The sequence below is a fragment of the Anopheles arabiensis genome, chromosome 3 (assembly GCF_016920715.1).
Source record: "Anopheles arabiensis isolate DONGOLA chromosome 3, AaraD3, whole genome shotgun sequence".
NCBI classification, from domain to species: domain Eukaryota; kingdom Metazoa; phylum Arthropoda; class Insecta; order Diptera; family Culicidae; genus Anopheles; species Anopheles arabiensis.
In genome coordinates this window covers 4,338,094-4,356,903 of record NC_053518.1, presented here as the reverse complement: position 1 = coordinate 4,356,903, position 18,810 = coordinate 4,338,094, and the positions used below count along the sequence as shown (strand labels likewise).

Here is an 18,810-nt window from a genome sequence, read left to right as displayed (position 1 = left end):
CAAAACAACAAGCACACGGATGCTGGCCTACGAAGACGGTAAGACCTCACCCGCACCCCGCACACCCGAACAGCAGTTGCGAACCTGCGGGAACCAGCCATTGGCACAGTGAACGATGAAGTAAACGAAACCCACCCCATTCTACACAAAATGAACGAAAATTAAGAAATGATGTAGTTGTTTTTATAAATTATCCATCCAGTTATTAACAACGTAATTGCGTTCTGTGTGTTGTGATTGTTTTCTTCGGCCTGTTTTTGCCTACGTTTCTGTTTTTACCGGGTTCGGGCATTCCACGGGCATTGCGCTGTGCTCTGTTAACATGGCTTCCCGGGGGTCGACGCTAATAAATCAATTAAATTATCCTCGATCCATCAAATCAGTTCGGTGGCAACAGGGGGGGATCGTCGTGCTGGTCGAGAGCTTGAAATGATAATTCTTTGATCGTTTCTAGCAACACAGCCTTAGGGACGGTTTATAAATTGGTTTAGTGTACGAGGGAGGTGGGCAGGACAGCAATGATGCGATGATTTTCCTTCACAGGCAAGCAGAAGGTGGAAGGAATCGATCGTATCGCGAGTAATTTGTGTTATTTATTTTTTTGGTGTGGTTTGTGATGTTAGAAAGTATTGAAATTACGTTCGGTTAGAAGGTGGCTGTGATTGATTTTGCGCCGTTAACAGTTGTGGTAAATGACTCTCATTTACATTGAAACGCAGAATGATCGTGCTTTGTTGGGGTTCTAAATGACATTAATTATAACTCCTTTGGGTAGTGTGCATTGTCGGACGTTGTTATAACGATTGTTGTGTTTTATAGTTATTACAAGCAACAATTCGAAGTACTCATCAACACTGGTTGCATTTAAGCATCTATAAAATGCTTCATTCCAACCTTCATTTCATAAAGGTGCTTTATGAACCCATGGAGCAAGGCAACAAGTTAGGAAATCCCTCGCAATGTACTGCTCAATTCACCTGGCAATTAAAGCGCCAATTAATTGCGATTTCATCAATCAGTTTGCAATTAAACGTGTACCTTTACTTCATTTTGTAGCACACTCTATTCCATCTGCAGCAGTTTTATAGAACAAACAATCTTTTTTGCTATCGATCGGAAGGTCGCTCCAAGACGGCTGCTGACTCCTTCACATTCCATCAACCATTTCTTTCATCAAAAGCGCAAAAAAGCACAAAAACTCCCCTTGTTTGGTTCATTATTTTTATGGCCATATCCAACAAAAAGCAAATCCAAAAGCCGAAGGTAAATAATACCCATCAGCGTGAATGGCATCAGCACCAAACACCCATCGAAGGAAACGCGGTTGCCGCGAATCGAACGCGAAACATGTTAATTTCCCTCCACCCATCGTTCGAGTTCAATCGAAAGCTCGACCTCACTTTTCCGATTCCAATAATTCGCCCTTTCGAATGTATGATTCCGTTTGCCGTACCTGCTGCTGATTCTTCATAATTTATGAGCCATCGTTTGGAGCGTCACGGATTGTTTTGTTGATTTCTGAGTTGTTCACCACCACCACCACTCCGGGGCCCTAGTTCGGTGTGCTCAGATCATTCTGAGCATTTATTGCCGTCAGAGGCCTTCGTTTTACTTTCTTTTCGCTCCAGAAAAAAAGAAGAAGCAGGAAACATAATTTCTGCAGGATTGAAAATAATTCCTACCAACTTTTATTCGCGATCGTAAACCTTTTATTGCCCACGCTCAGAAAACTTCACCAATAAAGCATAAAGCGCGAATGGGTTATCAGTTTTACCATACGGTCGTCGTCCCGGTAGCCGGGGTGGATGAAAGCGTTCCGAAAGCGTGTTACAAAAAAAGGTGAAGATATTATTGCTTTCCGTTTCGTTGCGGGATCGGGTGTTTTCAATCATTCAAATCCAACTCCGCGCGGCAGATGAGTGAAAATGTTCCACTTTTTTTGTCGTTGCGTGTTTGCCGTTTGCTGTGAAAGGAAAACAAATAAAACAAGTTTTGAAATGAAATTAAGAATGTTGTGGATGCCTTTCTTTTCCATTAAATTCTATCAAAAGACAAGAACACAGACGCACCATAAAACATCAAAATTTGTGCCGCAGACGGCGAAACACACACAATGCACACACACGGCGATTGTGTATCGACATTAAAAATTATGTTCCCGCAGCTAGCTTCATTTCCCCAGAACTCGGCACCCCAAACATTTCATTGGAATCACACGAAACGAGCGCCCAGATCCGCGGCAGAACCGCCAAGTAAAAATGGCCGCCAATTTCAAACGTGACAGGACGTTGCTGCCATCCACCCCGTTTTACAGCGCCCGGGCCCAGACCTCGACGCTCGATTGTGGCACAATTCGGTGGCAGCTTTCGGCGCTGGACGGCGTTTCTTTCCACGATTGTCGTTCTACTTCATTCAGGCAAGCGTGAGTTTTATTTTTATCCATTTGTTTCTCTGCTTTATTTATTATTTTCACCAAAAAAAAAGCACTGCTTCACTGTTGTTCTTGGGGTCACCTTTAGGAAACGGGGAGCGTCCACGACCACGACTGGTCGCGTTTAGTGGATTGATATTTTTCACCTCTCTTCCAACCGTCTTCTGCCCACTCGAGACGAAAAACAAGAGCCTGGAAATGCTACTTCCATGTTGCGTTTCGTTTGAAAACCGTTTTAAATCTCCATAATCCATGAAATATTTATATCTTCACGCACACTTCACCACGCACACTGCTGCTGCTGCTGATGATGATGGTGATGACGATGATGATGAGGGGATACTGATGATGAGGAGGTTGCCACGCTAAATTGAAATAAAAACGGGAACTAATGTGTTATTTTTGATAATCAGCCAAACCTCCGAGCAGGCCTCCGAGGATCCTTTCGGTTTCGGAGTGAGACAACGAAACGGAGACGAATCATTTATCACGACTGTGTTCATCTGCGGGGTTTTCGCTTCTCTTAATGCACGACGCACCATGATGAAGATGATCATGCATAGAATCATGGGAAAGGGGAGGGGGGGAGTATTTGAAAGCTTTTTCTGGCCTCGGTGTCTCGGTGCCTTTCGCGCGTGTTTGTGATCGTGATCCTTGCCGTGGTTCATTATGTCGATCAGCGTACCTTTTGACGGTGACGGTTACTCATCACCCGAGTACGGCCCCCCCCCAAAACGGAAGCCAGCCGGAGTGCGCCCCAAACCATAGGACCGGCACCTGGACGGCTACGCAAGAGAGTGTCCGACGGCTGAGTGTGCGGTTGAAGTTTTGAATTTTAAATCGCAAGTAATATGAGCCGGCCACAGCTACCGTGTCTCGGCAAACGGTCCCTAAATAAAGTGCCAACTCGTCGTGCCGTGTGTGTGTCGGGATTCCTGAAATAGTTTCATGCCTCATGAGGTCTGGGTGATTATTTGCTGCGAGCCCGGGGAGGAGGTATGTGCACGATCGGGTCGAGTTAGTTTCATATTTCGCAGCACAAATCAATCGGTGACGGGTGAACTTTCCATCCCCGGCAGTCATTTATTGCACCTACTTTCGGGCATGGGAAAATGTTGACTTCGAGAGAGACATTGCTTTCCAATGAGTCACTAAGAGTGTAGCTTGAGAATGGTATACTCTAGCAAAGCTTAACTAATGATCGGATTTAACTCTAGCCAATTCCTCCATAAATTGGACATCATTTACCATTGCAATCACGTTCATGATTGTCTTATTATCATTGTGATAGTAAGTTACCGTTCATGATTGTGACCATAGTAACAGTAAGTTCCTTCATCCTGTTCCATACCATAATAGCTTGTAAATTTGACGATTGTCAATCGAAATAACCTCCACAAGGTCCCTCGGTGATTGTGCACAGCCTCAACCACCATACTGGTAATGTGTCAATTTTCTTCCAATTCCAACATGTTGCGAAAACGCTGCGTGCGTGCCTGCCGAAATTAGTCAAATCTCAAGCCAACTACACCATTAAGCAATTCTCAGACGATCGAATCAAACTCAAACGCGCAGTCTTCCCTCCTCGCACAGCTGCAAGCGGACCCAGCCCGCAAACGATCATGATGATCAAGCTCGGGCTCGGGGCCAGAATTTAGGAAAATGGAGAAGCAAGAGACCTCAAAAAGGCCCCCTAACACTCCAGCACAGCACGATAATGGCGGCTCACGATGGTACCCATCACATCCGCCCCATACTGGGCCCGATCTCGGTGGCGGACGGGGCTCCCCCCAATACGGGAACGCGCGTTTCGAAGAAACAGAAATCACCCATAATGAGATAATTTAAAGTTTCCAAATTAACTCCCCGAAAAAACAGAACACCAAAAAGAAAGAAAAAGAACACTTTGATTCGTGCTCTCGTGGCTGCAGCACACCCCGCAGGCATCGCTTTCGGGGTTGTGGTGCTTCGTTTTGAAGATTTATTTTTACTCTTCTCTCTCTTTCCCTCTCGGCCGTTTCGCGGTGTTTACGAGTGTGTTGCATCGGGGAATGGCTAGAACGGGCACCACTCCAAAAAAACAGACACACGGAAAGGACAGACGATGCCTTCATTGGAAACCATGAAAGATGGTCCCCCCACCGAGAAGCCCTCCAGCAGTGAAGGAACGGGGGAAAATTTTTGATTAGCATCAACCAACGTTAGACGACGATCAGCCTCTCGTAAACTTGAGCATCAGCTCCAAAAAGGAAGCAAAAAGCTCCAACAAACTCACTGACTCCAATGCACACTACAGGGGGGGTTGAAGGACATGGAAGGGTCTCGCTCTGCGGGAGAACACACAGAAAATGACCGAAAAAAGGGAAGCGAAGATCGCCCCAAAGATGAGGATAAAGTGGGAAAGAAAAACACGATATCTTCTTGCTGGTCGCGCCAAGGATTGCCTCGAACATAATGAGTTAGTTACACTTAACATGTTTTTCAAGGCAGTGTGCAGGCAGGCAGGCAGGCAGGAACACGATCACAAAGTATGGTTTTCGGGGTTTTTTCGGGGAGGTCAGATATGAAGTGATCTTTTTCTCTTTTTCAAACTTTTTGATACAGCAAATGGAGCTCTTTGGAATAAAGATAAGCATACAGCTTGATTGCATTTAAGAGCGTTTTAAAACACTGATAAACACCTGCGAGAAGAGTGCATGAGGAGAAGCATCGAGTTATAAGGAACAGTTCTAATTGAATTAGCAAAACATTACTTTCTGCATTTCCGTTAACTCCCATCAACTCGTTTTACATCATTTATTCCTAGCAAACATGAGCTTTGTGCTTAACGAACTATGCATAATAAAGCTTCGGTGTAATGTTTTAGTAATAATTTCGCACGAAACAAAGAAAAAAAACCCGCCCTTGCTCTAAACATTACTATCTCTCTAATTGGCAATTTATTAATTATAAAGCTAATTCTTACCGTCTTACAAGCGCAAATCATCCTCACACGATATTTCACGCACGATTTATTTATTCGCCACTCAATGGGTGCCCACCGGGGCGACCTCAAACCGTCCCTAACGAGGACCATCACCCATCAACAGCAACGGCCTGTGCATCGCGGCACAACCGGCATTACTCGAGCGCAAAGGAAGTAATCGTTTCCACGTGCATAATCCAAGGTGGCTATGAACTGGCACCCTTCATCGCGGCGAGACGCGATTACTCTGCGCACGGGCGCGCGAGTGGTGGCGGTAACGACTTTAATGAGCATAATGCGCGCACACTCGCCTGTCTCCGCAATCAAACAAACGCAACGCACAACGAAGCCATTTTGGCGGCTTCAGTTCCGACATCCCTTCCCCTCCCCCTCACAAATGAGCCTTCCAATTAGGTGGATCAAACGCCCACCATCATGGCGGAGGGAGGTGAAATTTATGTCCCGGTGGCATCTAGCACGGCGGCACGAAGCAAATAGTGCATTCCACTGCACGATCGGGTACACCCAGCGGTGCTGCTCATTAACCGATGCTAATGAAATTGTGAAAATCATGAACATTAAGATGTGGAGTGGACCTCGGGCAATGGCCTCCCGACAGGGCGGGCGAACCTACCTTTAAGTGCTAATCGTCCCCAATCGTGGGTCGATCGTGACTAGAGTGCAGCTAAACTCCCTGTTCGCCACAGTCACACGAGTAAGAAAAAAGTAGGCAGAAAAGTGCTCGCTAAAACCGTAGCTCCCTTTTAAAGCTAAAGCTGCAGAGCAGTTGTTTTGTTTTTGTTATCCTCGAAATTAATCACCAACAAACAACAGAAACGTTTCAGTGGCCAGAGCTCATTTGCATGCTAATGTGTTGACGATGCAAGGCGCCGATTTTCTTTCCAGCCCCCTTTTTTTCTTATATTTTTGTTGTGTCTCTTTGCAGGCTAAAAACTGCACTCTGTAGGTAGTGCATACGGGTGCATACACGCGTTCGACATGCTGCTGCTGCTGCTGAGTGAAAGGACCTACCGTTGATTGGCCAAAGCCGCCCGGAAGCTCATTTCCATCCAGCGCTACCGTCGTACGAGTGTGTGTGTGTTAGTGTGCTGAATAATTGAGAAATTATGCACAATTTAAATGAATTTGTTCAGTAATTATTCACCTTCGGAGGCTAGTTTTCCTTCGGCCGGCCCTGCCACATGCACATCGATGCTGGTGCGAGCGAGACTTGGAGATTGTGATAACAGCATGCACCCATTTTCGGGGAAGGTTATGGACTGCACCGGCCAATACTGCCAAGCTGGAGCTATTAGCTTACTGGGTTGGGTTAGGTAGTAAATTGTGTTATCAATGTCACAATCTCGTTTTCCACACGTCGATAAACAACACCTTAAGACGGGGCCTGATAGTATCGGAACCATCGAATGGTCTGTTGGGGCAGTTGTTCTGCGATACATTGTTGTTTAATTAATTCTCAAAACACTTTGTTGTAAACTGGTAATGTAAAGACGAGTATCAAAATAAGGTTGCAAAATTTATGTGACAAAAGGCAATGGTAATGGTTGTGCAACATTGGAAGAGTTGTTGAGCAAAATATTCAAATTATATTCAATTATCATAAAACATAGGCCAGTACTCCTTTTCAGTGTACTAGGTCAGTGAATAGAGGCAAGATAAGATTAGATTAGAACAGTTGACTCATGCAAAACACTTGCATACCAACACCACCGGACGTACCGTTATCGCCGTTAGCGTTACAGAGCTATTTATAGATGCCGCTAATCAATCACATCTTTCAGTTCGAACTGAAGCGGCACTGTGGCAGTAGTGACAAAGCCCATTTTCACTTTGAGCTTGCCGTAATTCCATCCCACCTCGTACCTACGCACAAGCCGTGCAATAACGATCTCCATTTCCATCATCGCCAGTCGTTTGCCGATGCAACTTCTTGCACCGAATCCAAACGGGAGAAAGATAAACGGATGTGCCTCCTTTCCGCTGGGTACACCCGTGTCCTGTCCTTCGGGTAGCCATCTTTCCGGCAGAAATGCGTCCGGCTGAGGGAAGTAAGCTGCATCACGTTGCAACGCTAGCGTTCCCATCACTACCTCCATCTAAAACGATTAAAACATTAAACATTGACCTGTAAATGGACGCTTCCACTACTTACTCCTTTCGGTATGCGGTATCCTTGCAGGACGATATTATGACCCACGTTCCGCACGTTTGCTGGCGTTGGTTGGTACAGCCGCAGTCCCTCCTTGATACAAGCACGCAAGTACGGCAAGTTGCGCATGTTTTCCGGCGTCAAGGGTGAATCATGGTGCGGAAGAATACTACGCAGCTCTTTGCGCAGTAGCGCCTGCTTGGATGGGTTTTTCGCGAGACAGTACAGAATGCCAAACGTACTCGATGATGTCTGCGAAAAGTGATGTCAACAGGTCATTCGAATTTAATGATCAACTTGATGAAGATCAACCTTACCGTATCGATTCCGGCCATTATCATGTCGAAAGCCATCACCACTGCTAGCTGCTTGTTCGTCTTCAGCAGTTTCTCCAGGACACTCTGAGTTCCTTCCATATTGGGTGCTTTTTCAATCCTCCGGACTGCTTCATCGATTTTCCCCATCACAAGACTACATTTGTACAAGATTGATACGACTTGTAACTGAAGATTCCGTTTTATATCTCATTTTCCAACTCACTTTGTTAAATTATCTAACTCTTTCATCAGCAGCTTAAGCGATGGAGTTTGGAAGTATTTCCAAAGAACATATTCAGGTTCAAACTCCAGCCGGTACATCAGATCGAATATCTTTTGCACAAGCTGTGGGATCGAAATAAACACCTTAATGACAATGATTTTTTATTCGACCTACACATACCGAAATGATAGCCTTTGCCCCTGTTGTCTGTTCCGGTCGGAGTACACCAAGCCGCGTGTCCAGTGCGAGCACTCCCATCGTCTCTAGTGCCCAACGGTTCAGCCACTGGTTGAAATCGGCCGGTACTTCACACTTTGCATCGCGCAGTTCAGCCACACTGTGTATAATGAGACATTTAAGCTAAAAATATCCACAAGTTCCCATATTCAACCCATCTTACATTGTCATAAACTCTCTCGCAACAGCATCCACCTGATCCACGTAGAGGCGAATGATTTTCGGTTGCATCATCACCGGGTTCACGATGGTCCGCAGCTGCTGCCACGTTTCACCTTGCCTAGAGAGAACAGTAATTACTAGACGAAACGTACCATCGTAGGCCTCGCACCTTCACTCACGTCGTTATGAGCCCGCTCAGCTCTCCAAACACCTCCGGGCGCACCTTCTCCCGATAGTAGGATAGCGTTGCCGAGCTTCTCCGTATCGGCCAAGCACCCTCGGTGCGAAATACCTTTGCGAAGTCTTCCGGTTGAAAGGTAACCACAATGTCCGGTCGGTCAAACATTCCTTTGATGCGTATCAGGTCACCGTAATCTTCACGCCATCGAGCAAACAGATCGGCACCGGTAAGTTCGTAATAACGGCCTACAAAGAAGGGTTTTTGTTTTCATAAGTAGTTGATCTTTAGGCATCAACGGTCGCTTTACCTCCTTCTTTGAATTCCTTCGCAAACGCCAACAACTTCGGACTGGGAATGGCTTTGTACGGCTTTGCGGTGCTCCATTCCGGATCGATGAACTGCTTCGTTGCTGTGGCAACGGTGTTTACATACCTTTTGGCGCACAAACGTTCAGTGGAACCACGAGACCTTTGCATCAAAGTACGCAAAGCCATTTTTCGGAAGGGAAAATCACACGCGCACACAACTAACATTCGCGAAGGGTGCATCGAACTGAAGGTGCTGAGTGCTTCAATCAATCGCAGCGTGCTAGTGAAGTGTGCTTACAAACAACATTATTATCTAGACAGCAGGGTGACAAGCTATTTTCACACATCAATGATAATACAGGGCGATTCATTGAATTGTAGTGGGCGTCTACGTGAGTATATCTTATCAATGATGTTTTATATTCGTTTTCAGAAAATGTTTTATTTCCTAAAGCAACTGTTTGAAAGGTAACGTGTCAACTTTTATTTCAGATGTATTTTGCAGTTGAATAATTATTTTGATCCACCCTGTAGAGCTCATATAACGCCTTCAATACTGGGAATTTGTTACAAGTCGTAGGAAGACAGTTTGTTCGGGTTCTCCTTCACAGATAACACAGTTATGTAGAACATAAAAAAAAAACATAGCTTCCACTCTTTCAGTGATCTACATCCCGCAGTTCGAACTGCAGCGGATTGGCAGGAATGTTGATCAACGCTTGCTTGAAGTGCAGCTTATCGTAGTTCCATCGAAGTTCAAACTGCCGCACCAGCCGGGCGGTAATCATCTCCAACTCCATCATGGCGAGCCGCCTACCGATACAGCTTCGTGCACCAAAGCCAAACGGAAGGAAGATGAAGGGATTCGAATCCTTTGCACTCGGCACATCTGCTGGACGTTCGGAAAGCCAACGTTCCGGTAGATACTCCGAGGCTCGGCGGAAGTACTTCTCGCTACGCTGCAATACCGCGGAACCCATGGCAATGTCCGTCTGGAAAGATGGAAATAACACTTTCAATACACTTTCTTCTTAATATCAGCTTCTTTGAGGTACACTTACTCCCTTTGGAATTTGATAGCCCTGCAGGACCAAGTCCCGACCGGCGGCACGCATGTTTCCAGCGACGGGTTGATACATCCGCAGACCCTCCTTGATGCAGGCTCTAAGGTAAGGTAGATTGTGCATATTCTCCGCCGTCAATGGTGAGTCCTTTTTGGGCAAGATGGTACGCAGCTCTTCACGCAGCTTTGCCTGCTTTTCCGGATTCTTCGCTAGACAGTACAGCACTCCGGTCGATCCGGATGATGTCTACAAGAATTGATTGTTATTTTGGAAGATTTTTGGAAGGAAGATGCACCTCCATAGCTCATACCGTATCAATTCCAGCAATAAGCATATCAAGCGACATGATCACTGCAACGTGCTTGTTGATCTTAAGCAGCTTCTCCAGTACGCTTTGATTGGCTGAGTTTGATGGTTGTTTCTCGAGACGCTGCTTCGCTTCATCGATTTTGGCCATGATCAATCTGTAATACGAAGGACAATCGAATTAAAACTTGCTCTGTAGTATTTCCTCTTTCGATCTTCTTACGCTGTTAGATCATCAAAGACACTCATCATTTTCCTATAGGATGGTGTACTGATGTACTTCCAGAGCGACATTTCCACGTCCAACTTATACGTTAGCTCGAAGATGTTACGTACAAGCTGGAATATTCAAATGATTCGTTAATAACTTGATCATAATTAGTTGCAATCGTCAAAGATGCCTACTCCAAGGATCTTTTTGGCTTCCTCTGTCTGTTCATCCTTCAACACACCAAACCGAGTGTCCAGCGCCAGAACACCCATCGTTTCAAGCGCCCACCGATTAAGCCACTGATCAAAGTCCTTCGGTAGCTCGTTCTTCTCATCTCTCATGCCTGCTACCCTGCAACAAAAGAGATTGTAAAACACCTTACCATCCTTGCTAAGCATACACAAATTAACGCTTACAGTGTCATAAACTCTCGCGCTATTTCATCCACCTGATCGACGTAAAGTTTAATTGTTTTCGGTTGCATCATCACCGGGTTTACGATGGTGCGCACCTTCTGCCACTTTTCGCCGTGTCTGAAAGTACGAAATGAAACGATTCATATCAGCTTTTGCCATGTTTACACTTCTCACTTCCTTCAGTAGATGATAAGATGCAACTACTTACTCCGTGACTAGACCGCCCGTCTCGCTAAAGATATCTGGTCGTACGTGCGTACGGTAGTACGCAAAACTATCGAACCCACGGCGTATCGGCCACTGTCCCTCGTTGCGGAACACCTTCTCAATGTCAGATGGGCTGTACGTCATAATGATATCTCGGCGACCAAACATTCCCTTAAAGCGAACGATATCACCGTAATCTTCCCACATGCGGGAATGCAACTCCACCAGATCCAGATTGGCGTAACGACCTTTATAAAAAAGGAGCATAATTCTAATTGTGCATAGCACCTCTACACGCCTAATTTGACTAACCATTTTTGCCAAACATCCGGGCCATCTTCATAAAGGACGGAGTGGGGATAGATTCGTACGGTTTCGCCGTGGACCATTCCGGATCTACGTGTTCGACCGCGGCCTGTGCACTCAGCAGTCTGTTCGAAGTTGTCCCATACGGAAGCACGCTGGATCGTAGCCAATGTTGCCACAGTGGAGATTTTAACACGTTCATTCTGCACTCACTTTGTTGTAATACACTTTTTGCACAGAAAACTCGACACTGCTCGTTCAACAATCTGCTACACCAGCTGCTTCCGAAGCGACTGTTTCACCCTACAATGATCTATCTAATCTGAGTGCGAAGTGATTTTGTTAGCGCAAAACCTATACATGCGTGCGCGGAAGTCTGTACTGTGTATGCGTGAAGTGACGCACAGACACATTCGCGCCCCAAAAATAGCAAACTCATTCCGCGATTATTACTCACTCCACTCCCCCCGTATACTCATATCAACCCTTGATAGCCATGTATGTATCAACTCGATAAGATAGGCGTTGTCAATGTTTTGGGTGCAAAAAAGAAACAGTTATCAATATCGTATAAATTGGCAATTTTTTATTAAAGTTATAAGATCATTTAACAATATAATTGACCCTGCTTAATAACCACCACATTAGTCCTCTAAATCCCTGATCTCAAACTTCAGCGGACACCCCGGCATGTTGATAACGGTCGTGCGAAACTTATAGTCCTCGTAGTTCCACCGGAACTCAAACTGTCTAATCCACCGGGCCAGTATCACCTCCATCTCCATCATTGCCAACCGCTTGCCAATGCAGCTGCGCGAACCAAACCCAAACGGAAGGAAAATGAACGGATTCACCTCCTTCGCGCTCGGGATGGACGCGTCACGATCGTTCAGCCACCGTTCGGGAATAAACTCAGCCGGACGGTGAAAGTATTTTTCATCCCTCAACAACACTTGTGCACCCATCGCAATGTCCGTCTGTTTTTGGAAGAACATTTTGTGGTGTTGGTAGGGTAAACAAACGAATATATTCCTAAAGTCACTTACATCGCTCGGTACACGGTATCCCTGCAGCACAATATCACGTCCGGTGGCACGAAAATTCCCAGCCGCAGGGGGAAACATTCTCATACCCTCCTTGATGCAGGCCCTAAGATATGGCAAATTGCTCATCATGCTTGCCGTTAGCCTGGTATCTTTCGTTGGCATTATCGTGCGGAGTTCGGCGCGTAGTTTTACCTGTTTTTCGGGATTCTTGGCCAAGCAGTACAGTATGGCAACGGAGCCTGCTGACGTCTAGAATCGAATGATGAATGATTAAGGAAAGGCAAAACTAAAATCCTGGAAAAGAGCCTACCGTATCAATGCCGGCAAATATCATATCTAACGCCATGATCACCGCTACATGCTTGTTAATGCTCAACAGCTTCTTGAGGGCGCTGTGATTGCTGTCAGTCGTTGGATTCTTTTCAAATCTTACCATCGCTCGTTCGATTTGATCCAATATTAAACTTGAAACAATTGAAAAGGGTGATACATTCATAGCATAGTCGCGTGTTAAGCAATACTCACTTAGTAAGCTTATCAAACAGTTTCATAAGTCTGTTAAATTTTGGAGTACTGATGTACTTCCAGACCGATGGTAGCACATCCAGTTGATACGTTAAACAGAAGATCTCATTCACAACCTGGATATTATGGGAATGTATGAATGTAATTGAAGTGAAATGTTGTATTTATAGCTATTCTCACTCACATCTACCAGCCTCTGTCCTTCTCCGGAGTCCGTGGAATGCAGCACACCCAGTCTAGTGTCCAGCGCCAACACACCAGTCGTCTCGAGGGCCCATCGACTCAACCATTCGTTAAAATCGGCCGGCAGTTCATTCTTTTCGTCGCGGAGATTGGCCATACTGTTGGATAGCAAATAAAGCTGTTAAACCGCATATCTTTCCTTCAATTTTGATCATATTCCTTCCTTACATCTCCATGAACTCAAGACTCACAGCATCCATCTGCTCGACATACACCTTCACCGTCTTCGGGTTCAGCAGTACCGGGTTGCAAATCCTTCTCATCTTTTGCCACGATTCTCCCTGTCTGAAAGGTGTACACAATTCAACACTTCAATAAGGCAATTCTTCCATTAACGCAACGGATCTCCTTACGAAGTAACCAGCCCACCCAGTTCACCGAAAATATCTGGCCGAACCTGCTGCCGGTAGTACGTCATCGTGTCGAAGCTTCGCCGCACCGGATACTGACCTTCCGTACGGAACACTTTTTCGAAGTCTTCCGGCGCAAAGCTCATCACAACATCGGCACGGCCCATGGCCGCTGGTATGCGGTAAATATCTCCGTACTCTTGCCTCAAACGAATATGCAGCTCGATAAGATTAAGTCCATCGTAGCAGCCTATCGAAGGTTGAAGATTAATATTTAAAAACTTTAACATCCAAAAATTATATCAAAATATCAACACTCATCTCCGCGATCGTATGTAAACAAAACGCGCCAAGGTCATACGTGCCCTTTACTATTTCATTCATCCCTCACAAACACACAGTCACCGACGGCGACAGCCGGTTGCGGAAACGGTCAACACGGGCGCATAGATTACGTTACGCTCAATCAAAACAAACCCCCATCTTCACAAATACTATGCTTCTGTGTGTGTTTGTGTGTGTTAACCAAGCTAACTCTCGGATGCCGCGTACACAAATGATCTCACTGCGCCGCACAACAGCGTTTGTTGTCACACTCTCGATCGCGCGCGATCGCGCGTTGTCGTTGGCACACTTACCACCCTTAGAAAACCCACGGAACAGCTGCCACAGCGTTGGCCCGGGAATGGATTTGTACGGTTTGGCTGTGGCCCATTCCGGATCGATCACATGCTCTGCAGTTGCAGTGTTCCGTTGCGCTTGCGCCTGAACATTACGCCACCGGCCAGATCGGGTACATCCGATGGGTTTCATCAACCAACAACGACGCATCAACATTTTTCAGTTCAGATAAAGGTTGAGTACAAAAATAGATGTACAATTACAAAATATGGATCACACCTCTTGCAGTTAAATGTGAGTTTTAAACTAATGAAAAGTATTCATACATTTCCTTGAAAAGCTGTTAGACGCGATCTCCACCGCGCTAGCTTATCGGCGTTGCAAATTACCGCATCGTATACATTTGGTTTTGGTTGTGAGGGTAGCATCCGTCGCTAAATGTTTACGTTCCACATCGTGTTCAACAGCGACGCGTACGCAACGGCCAAACGCTACCAGTGACCTTGTTAGATGTCGACGCGAAGCGCGCTTTGTTTGGCCCATGCGCGTGTGTGTTGGTGCGTTACTCCGACGGTTTGGCCGTGACTTTGGAGATACGTAGCTGTACATGTGTGCGTGAAGGGTTTCATTGTCCATCTGGTGTCTAATCATGTCATCAACATCTGATGAACACCTGCAAACAAGTGTTCCGAGTCAAAAGGTGATCCGCAAATTGCGCTTTGCTAACGGTATTTCTCACTGGGGGTCGTTTGAAGTGGAAATAATCAAACAAACGACCACTGAACATTGGTTCGTTCCATTTATTTGCAAAACAGTAATCCCTTACCAACTAGCACCTTACCTAAGCAGTTGCTCAATCGCTCACTTCCTTCAGCTGGAACTTTAGATCGTTCGCAGGTATGTTGACAAGTGTCGCTCTGTACTTCAGCTCGCCGTAATTCCATCCAATATCATACTTGCGCACCATGCGACACACCAGTATCTCCATCTCCATCATTGCCAACCGCTTGCCGATGCAGGAACGGGCCCCGAACCCGAACGGCAGGTAGACGAACGGATGAACCTCCTTGGCACTGGGACAACCGGCCGCAGCCTCCCCGCTAAGCCAACGTTCCGGCATGAACTCCGACGGGCGGGTAAAGTAGCCTTCCTCTCGCTGCAGTACCAGCTGGCCCATTCCTACGAGAATCTGGAGCAGAAAAGCTTTCCATTAGCCTGAGCTAGTCCTGTGAAACAACTCTTAATGATGCTTACTCCTTTGGGAACGCGATATCCTTGCAGAACGAGGTCTTTTCCGGTACAACGACCATTGCCCGAGGTCGGTGGATACATGCGCATGCTCTCCTTGATACAAGCCCTAAGGTACGGCATATTCTTCATACTATCCGGCGTGAGTGGACTGTCCTTGTTGGGCATAATCTTCCGCAGCTCGGCACGAAGTTTCTCCTGCTTGTCGGGGTTCTTGGCCAGACAGTACAGAATTCCCGTCGATCCTGAGGAGGTCTGTGGGAAATGGGGTAATATCAACGGGACGGTTCAATTGGTTGGAGCTGAACTACCGTACCGTATCAACACCAGCGAACAAACTGTCCATCGACATGGTGAAAGCCGCATTACGATCCACCTTCAACAGTTTCTCCAGAATGCTCAACGTGTCCTGATCAGCGCTTGGATTCTTTTCCATCCTTATTACAGCTTCATCGATTCGGGTAGCAATTAAACTGGAGTTAAAACAACAGCATTGGAGCATTTGCAAACATTCGCCCGGGAATGTACTTACTGATAAAGCTCGTCCAATGCACGCATCAGTCTGTAAAAGGCAGGTGTTTTCAGCTTCCGCCATATCGATGGTAGTATATCAAGCTGATAGAACAAGGTGACTGCCTCTTTCGTTAGCTGTGAAGTACGAGACAAGTATCAACGAGCTGATCCCATTTACATTTACACCCGAAAAGATCTTACATCGATGAAATGGGTAACTTCGGGTGTTTGGTCCTTGTCCAGCACACCAAGCCGCGAGTCCAGCACCAGCACACCCATGGTTTCGAATGCCCAACGGTTCAACCATTCGTTAAAGTCAGCCGGCAACTCCTGATTCTCATCGCGCAGACCATGGACACTATTGAACGCGGAATTAGATTGTTAAAAGTCTCTCTTTTGGAGGTTTTCCATCTCTTACATTGCCATAAACTCCCGGGCCACTGTATCGACCTTGTCCACGTACTGCCTGATGACCTTCGGCTGCATCATGATCGGATTGACGATCGTTCGCATCTTGTGCCAGTCTTCGCCTTGTCTGCAAATTAACGCAAATCTTCAAGTGAGATGCCACACCCAAACACGGGGTCACTTACTCGGCCAGCAACCCGCCATAGCCCTTAAAGTACTCCGGACGATGCTGTTTGCGATAGTACACGAACGAATCCATCCCCGTACGCCTTGGCCAGGGACCCTCCGAGCGCAGTACCTTCTCAAAGTCTTCCGGTACGAACGTCATCACCAAATCTTCCCTCCCAAACGAACCGTTCATCCGCAAGATTGGACCGTACAGCTCGCGTAATCGTTTGTTGATATCGTACAGATTACCATCCTTGTATTTACCTGTGCGAAAACGTGAACTAGCACTTGCTTATCTAGAGCTGGTTCTGGTGCTTACCGAAAGGTCCAAATTCCTTCAGAAATCCGAGTAAAGACGGTGCGGGAATCTTTTCAAACGGCAGCGCGTTCTCCCACTCCGGATCGACGGACGTGTCAGCAGCTGGTTGCGCTGTAGCGCTACGCCACCGAACCGCACCACCGAAAGGCCGGAAGCGTAGCGAATTGACGGTTGTTAATTTTAGCATCGCGAACGGGCAAACGTACGGACAGATACTGAGATGCGACCGTCCCATCGTGCCGTGAAACTGACCGCACCGCAAACAATATGCGTGAGTGTTTGTGACGCGATGTAACAAAATCATAACGGCCTTCTGCACACGAGATCGGGTGTATGTGTATGCCTGCGCATGGTTTCGCGTATGCGTGAATTCGGACCGGCGTTTATCTTGCGCGAAGCAGAGTATACGCGGCGTCTAATCGCGAGGTCATTTGTAGCGCGTATGAATGTGTTTCGTTGACGGTTCAATTAGCGGGTGTGTATGTGTTGGAGCAAAATAAAATTGCCGAAAAATGCGCACTAGGCCGACGTTAACCCTTAGAGGGGCAGGGTGAATCTCAAAACGTCAAACAAACCTCCGACGGTTTTAATCATACTTGTAGCGTAATTCATATTTTCCCGAACAACTACATCATCATCATCATGATTGCCCCCGTGTGTTGCTCCTGTGCGGGAAATAATAACTTCACATGGTGTGTACGTTGCAATGCCCTGCAGCCGCGTAACCAGGCCCAATCGAACCGCACCAGCAAACACGCGATTTTGCAATAAACTTCGCCCCAGAGTCAACAGAGAAACCGTACGAAATGTATAAATTATCACCTTCGGCAGCACAACCGGCTCGGTGTTGAGCTTTTTTGCCATAATTGAAGTCAATGTAATGTTGCCCATTTCGACGAAACCCAGTGCCGCTGGAATAGAAAATGAACGCCGCTCGGTAAATTGGGTCCGAATTGAGTCGAATCCAATCGGCCCGCGGGAGATGATTTCCCCGTGATCGCGGCCACCGCCGCCAACCTGCCAACTTCAAACGCGATCGTACCGCATGCAAAGAGCACGGTCATCAACACTTTACGCGGTGCCGAACCGGGGGCAACCGGTGCCATTTTGATTGATTTTTCAATTACCTTTCCACCTTACACGGGGAGGTGGGAGAGATGGGGACTCATCATAATGTGTTCCCTTTTTATCGTGGCCTGTTTAAGGCTGCCGTATCGAGGTTTGAGGGGAAGCAGGACAATAACGGCAGGAAGAAAGAAACTTTCCAATTAAAACTTCTCTCCATGTCCTCGAGGTTTTTTCGGGATGTCGAGAAAGGAAAATTAAACCAATTAACGGTATGATTCATCAAGAATCGAAAGAGGGAATGGTGCATGGGTACGGGGCAACACCGTCCGTTGGTTGGTGATCGTTCACTTTAACGAATCGTATAAGGCGGGCTGCGCTCTGTTCTGTCATGCTTCGGTCCCGTTTTGGGGGGTGTCCGTCCGGGTGATTGAGTTCTGGCACTGAGGGGGTGATTTGCACCGTTTTATGATGCACCCCATCATAACCTGTACAGCCATGTTGGTACTTATTTTAAAATACAAAATGGTCGTCCAAATAAGGAAGAAAGCTATGCGACTACAGCATAAAGTTGTTTGACTGTAGCAAAGATCAAATAACCCATCTTAGCAGGCTTCAAATCACACGCTACTGTTGCTTATCCACACACACAATCTCTCTCACACACACACACAGTTCCTAGACAACAACGCCAGGAGCTTGACGGGCTCCTCCCCAGGAGCTCCATTACACACCGCTCACCGCTCAGCAAATAATGTTATAAAACAAGTCAACTAGTAATGAGCAGCTTAAGCCCGGTA

At 46.5% G+C, this 18,810-nt stretch overlaps 4 protein-coding genes and 1 long non-coding RNA gene across 5 annotated transcripts; 1 reads left to right on the top strand and 4 right to left on the bottom strand.

The window, feature by feature from the left end:
* Positions 1-6,920: 6,920 nt before the first annotated feature.
* LOC120900912 (probable cytochrome P450 12a5, mitochondrial) lies at positions 6,921-9,343 on the bottom strand. Its single transcript, XM_040308511.1, has 8 exons — positions 8,994-9,343; positions 8,685-8,931; positions 8,507-8,623; positions 8,287-8,443; positions 8,107-8,228; positions 7,884-8,037; positions 7,570-7,818; positions 6,921-7,513 (listed from the first exon to the last, which is right to left on the bottom strand). The coding sequence occupies exons 1-8, from the start codon at positions 9,232-9,234 to the stop codon at positions 7,178-7,180; spliced, it is 1,623 nt and encodes a 540-aa protein (XP_040164445.1). The 5' UTR covers positions 9,235-9,343; the 3' UTR covers positions 6,921-7,177.
* A 111-nt stretch (positions 9,344-9,454) lies between these two features.
* On the bottom strand, positions 9,455-11,706 carry LOC120900914 (cytochrome P450 CYP12A2-like). Its single transcript, XM_040308513.1, has 8 exons — positions 11,511-11,706; positions 11,200-11,446; positions 10,992-11,108; positions 10,770-10,926; positions 10,588-10,703; positions 10,369-10,522; positions 10,056-10,304; positions 9,455-9,986 (listed from the first exon to the last, which is right to left on the bottom strand). Exons 1-8 carry the CDS (start codon positions 11,704-11,706, stop codon positions 9,654-9,656), a joined length of 1,569 nt encoding a protein of 522 aa, XP_040164447.1. The 3' UTR covers positions 9,455-9,653.
* A 362-nt stretch (positions 11,707-12,068) lies between these two features.
* LOC120900913 (probable cytochrome P450 12a5, mitochondrial) lies at positions 12,069-14,600 on the bottom strand. The gene is made up of 8 exons (XM_040308512.1): positions 14,307-14,600; positions 13,672-13,918; positions 13,487-13,603; positions 13,260-13,416; positions 13,076-13,191; positions 12,861-13,014; positions 12,551-12,799; positions 12,069-12,481 (listed from the first exon to the last, which is right to left on the bottom strand). Exons 1-8 carry the CDS (start codon positions 14,503-14,505, stop codon positions 12,149-12,151), a joined length of 1,572 nt encoding a protein of 523 aa, XP_040164446.1. The 5' UTR covers positions 14,506-14,600; the 3' UTR covers positions 12,069-12,148.
* Positions 14,601-15,069: 469 nt separating this feature from the next.
* LOC120900911 (probable cytochrome P450 12a5, mitochondrial) lies at positions 15,070-17,363 on the bottom strand. The gene is made up of 8 exons (XM_040308510.1): positions 16,946-17,363; positions 16,644-16,890; positions 16,469-16,585; positions 16,252-16,408; positions 16,070-16,185; positions 15,854-16,010; positions 15,544-15,792; positions 15,070-15,478 (listed from the first exon to the last, which is right to left on the bottom strand). The coding sequence occupies exons 1-8, from the start codon at positions 17,247-17,249 to the stop codon at positions 15,143-15,145; spliced, it is 1,683 nt and encodes a 560-aa protein (XP_040164444.1). The 5' UTR covers positions 17,250-17,363; the 3' UTR covers positions 15,070-15,142.
* LOC120900915 lies at positions 15,332-16,495 on the top strand. Its single transcript, XR_005739261.1, has 2 exons — positions 15,332-15,425; positions 15,571-16,495. It is a non-coding gene; the product is annotated as an uncharacterized LOC120900915 (long non-coding RNA).
* Positions 17,364-18,810: the final 1,447 nt, after the last annotated feature.